Below are 13,791 nucleotides of genomic sequence, written 5' to 3'. Positions count from 1 at the left end.
CTGAATGGGAGGGAGGATGATGCTGTCCCAGCCAGACTGAGGAAGATCTCAGCAGCGCAGGGTGGTCACTTTCCTTCCTTACTGCGAGAGTCTCTGGCATCACTGGAAGAGGGTAAGCCAGGTCCATGGTGAGTGTCAAGCTGATGAACTTGGGTACCACGTAAAAGGAGCTCTGCCCTTTTCCCTGATGGCATCAATTGGTTGCATTTTAACAAATCTTTCTGAGTATCCCTGGGACGGAAACCAGTCAGGACACTGCCACGTGCCTCAGGAACACCAGCCACTATGGCATCCTCAAATGCCTCTGGACCATCTCCAGGGGATATCATTTGTAGGTAATTGCATGGGAATTTCATTTCTTTTGATACTGTCACTGTCTTCTGCTCACTGTAACTTGTGCAGAGACTGAGCAGCACTGGTCAAGCACCATCCTCCTTTCCAAGGGGACACAGACTGCCCAGCCATCTCCACAGGACAGCTGCTGCCTCCTCTTAGAAAGCGCTTTGTGCCAAGCAGAGATCCACTGGCAGGGGAAGGCAGTCCCAGATTCCATGTGCCATGATCTTCCTGTTCCCACCCCCCACAAAAAGATGAGGATGCTGAAACATCAGACCCACTGAGCCTCATGTCCTGGAGTCCTTAGGGCCCAGGGGATGTGGCTGCTGAGAAAGAGGCCAGGTACACTCACAGGATGAGCAGACAAACTGCACTGTAAGAGGCAAAAATGGCATTTTTGTCCCTAAACCCTGTTTTTCTGAGTTTTCAAACTCACAATCAGGTCTGGGTTTGCATTTTTTACTTTGCAGGTATTCTGTGCTGGGTCTATCATGACCCACATCATTCATCATGGTCCGTATAATAATTACCATTATATATATAATTATATGTAATTATCTCTTTTTTCTATGAAATTATTTCTATGTAATTCTATGTAATTAATTTTTAACACCTTAAATAGCCTCTCAATTTGCTGCGGGCACTCGCACTGCCACCAAACCCTGCACAAGGCATTAACACTGAAGCAGGGAACAAGTGGCTGCAGCAGCTTCCCCCATTGTGGCCACTGCCCAGCTGAAGCTGGGCTGAGCCAGGCTGCGACTGATCACACACTGATCAGATGAAGTATTTTCAGTTTTGCTGGAATAATTTGAGTACCAAAAAAAATAACATGCACTTGTTACTCATAACTACCATTGCTTGGGAAGTGTCTCATGAGGAGCAGCCGCTGTGATGACAGTAATGAATGATGAACAGCAACTTTGGTTTAATGGGGCTATGGCATTCTTTACCGCACACAAGACTGCTTTGCAGCCAGTAGCAAGGGAGGAGGGGATGGGAAACCATCCGCCTGGAAACTTGTGGGGCTGTGCAAGCAAGCACACGGTGACATGGCAGTGCCTCCAGCAGCGGAGTGCCCCCCGTTGCTCCAGTCACCTGCCACGCAGCCCTGGGGAATTCAAATGAGCTGCTGCTGCTGCAGATGCCCATGTCAGAGGTTAACACCTTGCTAACTGCTACCCCTGCTCTGCTTTGCCCTGATGGCTTCATCCCTCTGGGAGCAATAGGTCTACCTATGGCTGCCTAATGCTCCTCCGCTCCACTTGCGCTTCTCTGTGCTGCTCTCCTTCCCTCCTCCAGCTGCAAACCTCATGAGGGATCTCTGGCCTGCCAGGAAAGGCTGATCCCTTGAGTTAGTGCCCTGTTAAGCACGGAACCGACAAAAAGCCTCCCTGGCCCATTCTCTTGCATAGACCTCAGATCACCCCCATGTAATGCCACAGACAGCCTGGGTGCCAGCCCAGTTCCCACACAGCAATGGCAGAGGCACATGGCTTTAGAGCAGCTGTCCCATCCAGGTGAGTCGGGCAAACTCATCCCACCAAGGGCAACCAGCTGTCTGCTAACAAGCCTCACTCATCCTTCACCTGGGATTAATGTAAAAGCATCCCCTGTTGCTTCCTTCTCCATCCAGCCTATCTGCAATAGATCCAAGTCCAAATGGACATGGCTGCTCTTCTTTAAACTAGCAGGTGACACCAGCACAGAAATGTCCATGTATCCACATACTTACTGACCTCCTTGGTAGCTGACTATATATATTTATTACTGCATTCTACTCAGCAGTTTTTCTCACTGTTTTCCCTATTAATGTTGCATATGACAGTGCTGTCCAAATAAGATGGCTTAGATAATTGGGGAGAAACTATATATACACACATAAATACTGCTGATTATTCATGTCAGCAAGCAGGTCAAGCTCTCTGATGCATTTCTGATCAGAAGGTAAGGGAGATCATGCCTTCCAGTGCTCTGCTATTGCTGCTTTACAGGTCCCTAGAGAAAATCCCAGCACCTCCCTAATCTTTGCCTAATGAGATATTCCGCAACTCCAGCATGAAACAAAAACTAATGAAGAGACAAATATTTTCCCTTTGTACAGTCCTTTCTCTTCCAGGAACAAGAGACAAAGCAACACATCTCTGCAGCAAAGCCACATTTCCTGAAAGCTAATCAAACAGAAAACCCATTCCTGATGACTCAGAGTTGCTTTCCTCTCCCTCAACAGGGCTATGATTGAGCCGTGGTTTGAGGCATGATTGAGCCATGCCTTGCTGTGATTGTGGGAATAACTCTGATTTTCTAGCTGCACCTGCTGCGTGGCCACTGCTCTGCCCTGGGTGAAGCCAGAGGTTGCTGCTCCAGGATGTTGTGTGAACTGCAGACCAAGATAAATTGTAGGTATGTGTCTCTGGGGCACATCTCAAAGTGCCAGGCTCCAAATGGGAACTCCTGGAGTGCCATTGGAGGAAAAACTTTCCAAGGTACCAAAAGCCTTCCCTAAACCATTTAGTGTCCTGCAGTCAGAGCAGTCCTTATCTCCAGGTCATACATTTCCCCAGTCGCATCTTCCTTCCAAGTCACCTTGTCTGCAGCAACATATGGCTCTACCAAGAGGTCACCCCACATTCGATACCCAACTACCCATCATCCACAACAGTGTACTACCTGGCCCACAGACCCTTCTGAAGAACAGGTCCTCTGCCCACCCAAGAAGCCCTGGTACTGGATAAGCTCAAACATGGAATGAGACTTCTGTGCCATCACTTATTGTGTCAAACCAACAGCCACCCTATGAGTGCACCTGTGGAGCCAAGCTGTATGTATCAGACGTTGAGCATCACACTCAACAAGGCCTGAGGAACATCTTGGACAAAGAGAGGACAAGGCAAATCCCACCCCAATACAGCTGGAGAAGATCAGTCCAAACCCTCAGACCACCACATTTTGTCCCTACAACAGCAGGGAACTCACGAGGGAAAGACGCCCAGAGGAGCTCAAGAAGTCACCAACTCTCCCCATTGCACCTCTGGATCTCTGATCTTTCTTCCCCCACCTTGCCTTCCCCCTTGGCCAAGCAAGGTGTTTGCTGTGGGCTGAAGGAAGACACTTGCCCCACTGTGCCACAAACTCAGAGGGGGATGTGAGGTTTCCCATTACAGACCCCTTTCCAAAGCAGGAGATGGGTTAAGTGGGAACTCAGAGGATTCCCATGCTCACTGCCAGCTGCAGCCACAAACTGCCAGCCCCACACCCACCAACACAGGTCTATGGGGCTCACACAAGATCTGTCTGTGCAACGTTCTCAGCACCAGCTATACTTCTGGGAAGAAAGGTTCACAGTGTAGCAGGGAGTAAAATCTGCCTTGTCGGTATTTTGGAGTGCTCTCAGCTTCTGCTGTGCTGATTGTGCACTTGCACAGGAATACCCCAAGCAAACAGCATTGATACTGTCTCTCACCGAAATAAAGGGGTGTTCGGGTTTCACCCCACCTGTCCTGCAACACCTCCTGCACCTCTGCTGTGACTAGCTAAAGGCACAGTCTTCCTTGCCACAGGACGCTCAGGACAGCTGACAGTCATCCTGAGAGCACTGACAGCCTCTCCTGTCTCCCCTCCTACATTTTCATTCCCCACAGCTCAAGGGTAACAACCTCAGAAAAGTCTGGAGCAAGATCTGGCCTGTGCCCGTGCTCTGAGCCCAGCCCTCCATCCTGCGTGTCCTCCTCCACGCTAGCAGACAGGTCTGAGCCAGAGACAGTGCCCAGACAGCAAGACAGAGGTACAGAAGTGGTGATCCTTCTGAGACACTCTTCCCTAGGTCCTGAAGGAGGGTGACAGTAAGGTGACCTCCCCTTCCTTGTGGGGCAGGATGAGCAGTGGAGCCAGCCATCAGTGGAGAAGAGGTGCAAATGAAGCACCCACCTCCAGTTCCATGAGTAAAGGATAACTTGGTGCAGCCTTGTTGCTGCTCCAAGTTACGCCAGGGACCAAGTATACACCAGCTGGGAAGAAGCTGGAGGAGGGTCAATACAATGCCCAAGAACGTGGGCCATCAGATGACACTGCGCCCCACAATGCAGAGGGGAGATACTGGATTCCCATAGGAATCTTCACCCTACCTTGTTGAGGGTGTTCAGAGCAGCCTGGGCAGCTGCAAGGGCAGGCTCAGCTTTGGCCAGGTCCTCCTCACAGTCCTTCTGTTTCTGCTCGACCTCCTGGGTGATAAGTGCCACTTTCTGCTCCTCCTCATCAGCAATTGCCTTTTCCTTGCTCACTTTCTCTGTCTCCACCCCCACCACCTGGATCAGCTTGTCAGCATCATCATTCTTCTGCTTCAGCTCCACTTCTTGGGCTGCCAGCTTGGTCTTCAGCTCATCCACCTAGAGGGAAGAAACACATGTGGGAGCATGGACAGTCACGAACCTGTTCTCTGACCTGCCCAGCAGCACAGACTCACACTCGAGTGGGGCTGAGCAGCACCCAAAAGCATGGAGGGCCTGTGTGTAAAGCAAGCAATGTCCTGGCAGCACAGAAAAGCAATATATCTAGCTGTTAGCAGGATACTGCTGCTGTCCTCTGCTCATGGTTGCTTGGGTCACAACTGGAGAGCCCATGTACATGGTCCACACACCAGAGCAGTCAGCTAGCAGCGAGGAACCCAGCAGGGGAGAATCCAGCACCAGCAGGATGAGCTGCTAAGGAGGTTGTCCCACCCCTGCTCACGGCCTCTGCTTGGAAACTGGACAGAGGTGCCAGGGCAACACAAACATTGCTTTGAGCTGGATCCAATGGGAAGTAGGTGGAAGCTTTCATTTCAGGTATTCTTGGGATTATTTTTATACAATCCAGGATCCTCACCATGGACCAGGCATTTGCAGGAAGCTTGTCTCATTATAAAGGCAAATACATCCAGCTTTGATCATGAAATCTGATGTTACATCACATCACTGGTAAAGGAGGCATGCATGTGCTGCGCATGTGTGTTTTGCGGTGGAGATGAGATGTGCTACAATTCAGCTACACCTTCTTTCACTTCTCAACCTTGACACCAGCAGAACAGAGCACATGGTATTTTACCACATGCAGGTTTTGAGGAGGACCTGTGCACCAGGAACCAGCACTCCCCAAGCCGCCTGCTCACCCAGGTGCACCCTGCGACTCACTCACCTCTCCATCCCGTGCCCCACGCACACAAGGCAGAGGCAACACCCCATCAGTTCCCTTGCAACCATCAGGTCCTACGGACTTGTGGTGGGAGGGGCATTTTTCACAGCAGAAGGATTACAGCTGGGATCTGCTGACAGGTACAGCCCTTGTCAGAGGTCCAAGGTTCAAGGGGCTTTAAAATGTGATGTCAAATGAGCTTGAGAAGGGTTCTCCCATCTAGCTGGTAGCCAAGAGGCATGGCAGTGGTGGCAGCTCCTCACACACTGCCCCACCAAGCATCTGCTCACACCCAGCAAGGTAGGAGCCCTCTCCAGCAACAGGCTGAAGCATTTGCATGGTGGGGGAGCTCACAATGGCTCTCACTTAAGACAGAAAGTCTCCTTCTAAAAGCACCCGTTTCAATGAATTTACACAGGCTCTGTGCAGACCATGGAGTTTTTCACTGTCCTGCCATCAGGTTCATAAAGGACTGCTTAGAGCTCCTGGGGTACGCCTTTACCTATATAAAAATACTTACTAGAAGGGAAGTCAGGCACTTGCTTTTGATGATAATTCCATTTTTATACCAGAAGAGAGAGCACATTTTGCAATCTTATAAACTGAAGCTATTGATTTTCAGCATCAGCTTCAAGTGGAGAGTGGTTTCTTAGGAGTCTCTTTGTGCACTTCATCCATTGTCATCCCCTGCTGCCTGGCACTATAATGCTGTTTTCACCAGGACAAAGACACGACTGTAAATCCAAACGACTCTGGCTCGCAGGAGCACATAATCCCTTCAGTCGGCAAACTCAGCAGCAGCTTCTTGTTCGGCTCCACGTCTTCAGGGATTGCAGGAAATTGAAGTGGGAGGCTTCACTGATGGCAGATATGGCTTGTGACCTTCTGCCCCAAAATCAGTAATCATGTGCTGGATACACATACAAATGGGAGCTTTAGGGGTTTACACAGCCATGACAAAACAAGCAAGGGATTAAAACCCACTAGCACTCAACAGTGCTACAAAATGAGCAGATGTAAACTCAGCCCCCAGCGCAGCCTGTGAGAACAGAAAATGCCCTGACAAAACCTGCTTTCAGCCAAGCACATGCAATAATGGAAGGGTAAATGACTTGCTGTAACATTGTCAGGATTTAAAAAAAGCAAGAAATTCAGTGAGGGCTTTGCCTGAATGAAATATCTGGAAGCCCAGAAGTGTATGTTACTATGAAGCCTCCTGCCCAGCTGGGCTTGGATTACATGTTAAATTCCAAGTGGAAACGATGCAAGTTGGAGCTGTGATATGTATCCTGCGGCTCTGCTGGACCCTCTGCCAACAGACCACACCACATCTAGGGGACATATGATGACCTCCAGCCTCCCTTACCTACAGCAGGATTTTGGAACATGAAAGGAAACAATTGTGTTTCCCCAATGAGGCTAAAGCTCAAATGCAGTTGAGCAGGGACAATTTAATAGTGTTTGTGCAGTGGAAAGAGAGAAACAAGAGCTATGCCTAAATAACCAAACTCACTATCATTAGTGATGTCCTGGGGGTGGCACTGGGAATGTACATTTATGAACTTTACTCTTCCAGTTTCACCCCCTCAGCACAGCAAACAAGTTTCCCTTAATGCTATATTTGCATCCACAGCAAAACCAGTCTGTCACATCCATCTCTCCTCCCTTCCCACACATCCTGATGCTCAGACATAAAAACACCTGATGAGACAGGAGTAAGGAGGGAGACCTCATGCCACCACCTTCAGGAGGCACAGGCTCAGCAGAAATCTCAAATGTGCTCCCATCAATGGCCTGTGGAGCCACCCCTGGCAGAGCAATGTTAGGAATAAAGGCATGAAAAGTTCTCCTCTTTCTATGTCACAGTAACAGAAGATACTCAAACTTCCCCTCTCTCACACCAAAAAGGACCTTCCATCTGAAAAGGATGGCAGCTTGTACACAGAGCTATTTTCTGTTTCTTTGAAAAACTCAGATGTTTGTCATATTTCATTCATATTGCCATTAAAAATATTGCATATTTTGCAATTGCAAAACCCAGAGATGGCCAAGCCCAACAACCACTAACATGTATTATCTCAGGGTGTGCAGAAAACCTTCCTACCACCGCTTTCATCTTCTGTCCTGTCACAGCCCAGAACTTCTCCAACAGTCACACACAGTCTCCCTCCTTGCACTGACACCCCCCATACTCCTAATCCACCCTGTGCAAACCAGCAGTGTTATAAAACATTCACAACAGGAGCAGGGCCATCCACCACCCTTTAAGCGTATTTCCAGGTTGCTCTTCCCTGGTCATTCTTGGGTCAGCTCCACAGCACTCCTGGTCAGGGCTACCAACAATATCCCAGGTAACACCATGATGCAACAACATCCCAGGCAAAACACCATGATGCAAAAGGAGAACCGTGCAGAAAATATCATGTCATACAATGCCTGTTCCTTGGAGTTGGTGCTCAGATGGTGCAGATGAAGACTGATGGAGACAAATAAGAGGTGACAACGTTCTGGAGACTGAAGCCAGGAAGCCCTATTGATTTGGCCTCATGTATTGGGTTTGCACGACAAGGGTTTAGTAGCGGGGGAGGATACAGGGGTAGCTTCTGTGACAAGCTGACAGAAGATTCCCCTATGTCTGACAGATCCAATGCCAGCCGGCTCCAAGATGGACCCGCCACTGGCAAAGGCCAAGCCCATCAGCGACAGTGGTAGCACCTCTGGGATAACAGATTTAAGAAGGGAAAAAAGTTGCTGGGGCACAGAAACTGCAGCCGGAGAGAAGAGTAAGAACATGTAAGAGAAACAAACCTGCAGACACCAAGGTCAGTGAAGAAGGAGGGAAAGGCGGTGCTTCAGGTTCCGGAGCAGAGATTCCCCTGCAGCCCGTGGGGAAGACCATGGTGAGGCAGGCTGTCCCCTTCAGCCCATGGAGGTCCACAGTGGAGCAGATATCCACCTGCAGCCCAGGGAGGATCCCACGCTGGAGCAGGTGAATGCCCAAAGGAGGCTGTGAACCCGTGCGTGGGAAGCCCGTGCTGGAGCAGGCTCCTAGCAGGACCTGTGGCCCCCTGGAGAGAGGAGCCCACCTTGGAGCAGGTTTTCTGGCAGGACTTGTGAACCCGCAGGAGACCCATGCTGGAGCAGTCTGTTCCTGAAGGACTGCAGCCCGTGGAAGGGACTCACGTTGAAGAAGTTCGTGAAGGACTGCCTCCTGTAGGAGGGACCCCATGCAGGAGCAGGGGAAGAGTGTGAGGAGGAAGGAGCAGCAGAGACAATGTGTGGTGAACTGACCACAACACTCACCACTTGTGGGAAGGAGGTAGAGAAATTGGGAGTGAAGTTGAGCCTGAGAAGAAGGGAGGGGTGGGGGGGAAAGTGTTTTAAGATTTGGGTTTATATCTCATTACACTGCTCTGGTTTGATTGGCAATAAATGAAATTAATTTCCCCAAGTCAAGTCTGTTTTTCCCGCGACAGTAATTGGTGAATGTTCTCCCTGTACTTATCTCAACCCACGAGTTCTTTTCCATCTTATTTTCTCCCCACCCCATCCTCCTGAGGAGGAGGAGTGATAGAATGGCTTGGTGGGCACCTGGTGTTCAGCCAAGGTCAACCCACTACACCTCAGTGTAAAGGAAACCAGAACACTCAATGTGAGGGGAAGGTTGAATACCAGAAACCCACCAGTCTGCAAGACAGAGTTCAGGAAGGCACTAAATGGCACAGGGCACACATACATGCAGCAGGGGCACTTGACACGTGGACACAGGCATGAACAACAAGGCCACCAGGGCCACAGGGATTTACTAAAAAAAGATGAAGAGAAGCAGCTCCACATGGAGGGGCAGGAAGAGACAGTTTTATGTCCAAAACAAGAGCATGGGATTGGAGATTCACACCTCTTCAAAGGCATGAGCTCTCACAGCTAACAGAGGAGTTCAGGGTGCTGCAGTGACCTGTCCTGCTTGGTGCTTGCCAGGACATTGGAGTGGAGCAGCCACAGACATGTGCTTTATAAATTACTATCCAGACACACCACAGAAAACTCATTACCACGTTCAGGGGAGGTGAGAAAAACACCACTGACTTTTCCAGTGTCTGCCAAAACTGGTAAAAGCAGGAGATATCTTCTGGGTAACGTAGCTGGTAAGCAGAAGAAAGCAAGAACTACAACAGAATAACAGTACAAAGAGAGACTGAGGTGGCATGGAAAAATCACAGCAGACTGTCATCCCAAAGAGAAGAGAGAATGCTATTAACCTCCTTCCCATAGGCAACACCAGGATAATAACCAGATCAAGGTGTGAGCTGACAGATCCAGCGCATGCCTTAGCCCACGGAATATCATTACAGGCCACAAAAAGGGCAGTAATTGGTCCCAAACAGTGCTAAGAAATGTGAAAAACCTGTGAGCAGCTTCCTGAGTCCAGAACAATCTGAAAAGCAATTAGTAATGTGAGGTAGAAAGGGAAAGAGCAAAGTAAACGAGAGATTCAAGGGTAATGTACTGTGACTCCAACAGGAAAGGAAGAAGTGCTTGTCTACCACCAGGACAGCATGAGAAGAATTATTAAAGAATAGAAAACCTGGAGGGTAGGCTCCCAGAAGACTCATTTTATCTGATTGTCCCTGCCTTGTTTCAAGAACACAAAATACATCACAAAGGTCGGCGATTAATTGATAGAGCAAGCAAGACTTGAATCTGGAATCCAGTGATGCAATATTAACCAAAGCCATCCTAAAAATTACTCAGCAATAGGCTCTGAACAGAGCGCTGACCTCTTCACAGTGAACATCACTCTGAAAAACAAATGACTCATCCCACACATCTTCCCAAGTCTGTTATGTCCTAATAACTGGAAGCCGGCTTCTGCTTTTCTGAATACTGACGACAGCCACTGTCTTCAGGGAAACATGGTTAGGCATGTAAGCTAAAGCAAAACACTTCTTTAGAAGAAAAGTAAGTCAATGGTATTAAGATGTTCAAATCTCAAAAGAAAAGAAAAAAGAGCAGGTTGGGGGAGAAGAGTAAAAGGAGGAGGAGAAGTTATTTTGAAAGTGGAATGGCTAAGTCAAAAAGTACCCTGCAACCACTTGCACAACAGCCCCCTCATGCTGAGGCCACACTGAACAGTCTATAGAAATACAAAAATCTCATAATTAACTTGTCACAGCATCCAAGCAGCAGGAATCTGGATAATGCTGATGATGGGAGCACTAGTCTTCAGACCTAAGGCACAACCAGGTCATACCCAGGTATCAAAATCCTCCTCCTTTGCTTTGGAAATGAAAAAAGCCACAGTAAATTGTTTCCATGCACCATGAACACAACCTGGAGATCACACATCTGAGTGACACAGAAGACTTGTCACTTCCTCAGCACCAATACCAACCATTTCCATGGGTGAATGTAAAGTTCAGACTTTAAAATCCATATTCAAGATTGAACATTCTGGTATGATTTCCAGTCCTGCTAAATATCCACTCTCTGGTTTCAAATCAACAGCAGTTTTGACTATTGCACACATCTGATAATTTAGGTGTTTAATTTTAGGCACCCAGTGCTAATTTTAGATTCAGATTTGACATATTTGTCCTCACTGCTCTGCATCTTAATCAACTTCACAAACAGGCGCTTCTCGCCCCAGACTTACTCTAAACAGATACAAACTTTGCGTTCTTCTATACTTCTTGAAATAACAAAACCTACGAGACCCACAGGTGCTGTGGCTTCCCATCTCCTCCCCAGTCCTCCAACACTGCTGAGCACCTGTTTTGTGGCTCATCAGAGAGGCCTTGCCAACATAACACCCATATGAAGATATTCCAGAAGAATACAGAAGGGCCCCCGTGTTTGACCAACACTACAGGGACTTGTTTCCTCTCAAAAGTTTAGTTTCATATTAGTTGCTCCCAACAAAAAATAGACCTAATCCATCTTGTCCACCACTGGGGCATCATCAAAAACAGCAGCACCCCACAGGTCAGCAAAATTATTTGACTCTATAGGTAAGGTAGGTGTAAGATCTGCTTTGCAGTGAGGGCTCATACTTATTGCTCTGGTTGGAGTCACTGGTTGTGATGGGTGCTCTCTGCTACTGGCTGTTCAACCTCACCTACATCCTTACAAAGGAGATGCTAAAACCTGCAAAGGGGACATGAAACATGTCCACTCCCCTCCCGTGTCCTCAAGACCTGTCCTGCACCATGAAGAAAGCAACTGTTTGAAGCGAGATGTAGACTATCAGAGTTGAGAGGCACTAATAAAGCCCATACATCACCCTCCAGTAAGGCACGTATCCTATTGAGCGTGACAGACATGATTTATGCCACCAGCATTACCCAGAGCATATATATGGAAGGAGTTGAACCTGCTAGTCCTTCATTCACATCAAGGCTCTGCATTTCTTTGGAGCAGCTTCAGGAGTGGCCCATTTGCCACAGTAGAAGCTTGTAAGTGAGCATTTGTAAGAGTTAATAGAATATGAAATGGATTGAAAAATGGGAGTTTAGCAACAGATGTAGACAGCAATGCTCTGAAAGGCAGTTTGTGTCACTGCAGAGATGTTTGTGAAATACTCAGAACAACATCTAGTCATTACCACAGAGGACTGACAGTGTTGCTCTTTAACAGGGGGATTTTGGGACGGCTAACCCACATTTCAGACATGCATTAGTTTTCCTTAAAAATTGATAGTTTAATGCAAGGAGAAATGAACATCAGCCTTATTTGAAAAGGATGTCTATTTAGTTTGAAAGAGAGGATTCTTGCTGAAGTTATTGTAGATTTCCTGGATGCAACTACAAAAAACATTGATCTTCCTGTATTTTGTAAGCTATTTTGTCACCAGAGCTGAAATTCAACCATTAAAAGAAGATGTACACAGCCAGCTGGATCCCCATCTCATTTTACTTACTGTGATCTTTCATGGTTACCACCCAAACAGCAGAGACTGGACACACATCTCTTCCCTTCTCCTTTCTGCTACAGAACATCACTTCTGCTCCTTCAGGAACCCAGTTCAAGCCAGACTAGAGCCAGGATCTAGCACAAATTTTACACCCTGTACAGTTTCAGCCTGTAAAGTTTTCCTTTGAGCCAGGATGCAAAGATGTCTCTAACAGAGAAAAAAGGAAAACCATCAGCTTTTAACCCCAAAAGGTTTGCTTACCTGTGCAGATGTGCTGTTGAGCTTCTCCAGGCCATTCTCCAGCCGCTCCATTTTTGCTTTTAAATCCTTGCCCTTTTTCAACAGCAAATTCTGATAGAGTTTTATTTGCTCAAGGAACGACTTCGGAGTGGTGTAGTTGTACCGTCGCTCATTGCTCAGATACAATCGGGATATCTCGTTGACACTTTTGTGGACATAGGCCATGAATTTGCTTATTGAATCTTTCACTGAACCCTAAAGGTAAGATGAGAAGACAAGGAGAAACTATTTTAACCAGAACAACTATATATTACACAGACCTGTGTTGTATATAAAGGAATTTATTAACTTTTTATTCTGCTGCAGCAAAATCGAGGATGTAACATCTAAGTTGATCCCTTTTCATTTGTTATCTCTAAAATAACTTTGCCTGCTTGTGTACTTTATACCACTTTTTATATCTTTTTATCTCATACTTTATCTTATTCCAAGCAATTTTTCTAGCATTCAGCTCTAAAAAATAACAGCCTTTTAAGTATAAATTTGAGCTTTTCTTCTGTACAAATGGGGAAAGTGCACACTCATAAAAAGAAACTTTGTAGACTTTATTCTTCCAAAATCCTGCCCAGAAAAGCTAAATAAACAGAAATAAATCTCTTTTAGTCTAGTAGCAGGCTGTCATCAATGAGAACTTGACATATTTTTGCCCTTGAGAATTACAGACGCTCAGACACGCATACGGAGAGAAAAGCATATGTTCCCTGCAATAATCATAAGTATTAGGTTATTTTCTGCACCGATTTGTAAGCTGCGTCTCTTACTAGCAAAGCAGTCATTTCACTGGCAATGCTATCAGTGTACAAACACACATGATCGTGGTGCCCATGGCCGTACTTCTGCTAAGATCCATGCCCCTCTCTGAAAAGCCTGGACTGTATTTCAAGCATGATTCGATTAAGTTTAATGCGCTACAGCGCTACCAGTAATTCTTCTCCGAACAGTCTCTCAGATGTCCTGGATAAGTGTTGGAGGGCAATAAAGGTGAGCAAACCCTCTCTGCGATACTGTCCTCATTGTGTGAGTCACTGCTTGCACTGAACAGAGGGACGAGGTCACACCTGGCTGCCACCAGCACC

At 47.3% G+C, this 13,791-nt stretch overlaps 1 protein-coding gene across 2 annotated transcripts in view; it reads right to left on the bottom strand.

The window, feature by feature from the left end:
- DNAH9 (dynein axonemal heavy chain 9) overlaps positions 1-13,791 on the bottom strand; it is a 209,030-nt gene that overhangs the window by 103,444 nt on the left and 91,795 nt on the right. For both annotated transcript variants that reach the window (XM_049812524.1, XM_049812523.1), the window contains 2 exons: positions 12,677-12,910; positions 4,461-4,721 (listed from right to left, as the gene is read on the bottom strand). In XM_049812524.1, coding sequence (XP_049668481.1) covers positions 4,461-4,721; positions 12,677-12,910 — 495 coding nt within the window. The remainder of the gene's footprint in view (positions 1-4,460; positions 4,722-12,676; positions 12,911-13,791) is intronic.

The sequence above is a fragment of the Accipiter gentilis genome, chromosome 10 (assembly GCF_929443795.1).
Source record: "Accipiter gentilis chromosome 10, bAccGen1.1, whole genome shotgun sequence".
NCBI lineage: Eukaryota > Metazoa > Chordata > Aves > Accipitriformes > Accipitridae > Astur > Astur gentilis.
The sequence above is the reverse complement of the archived record's forward strand: the minus strand, read 5'-3'. Positions and strand labels throughout refer to the sequence as shown.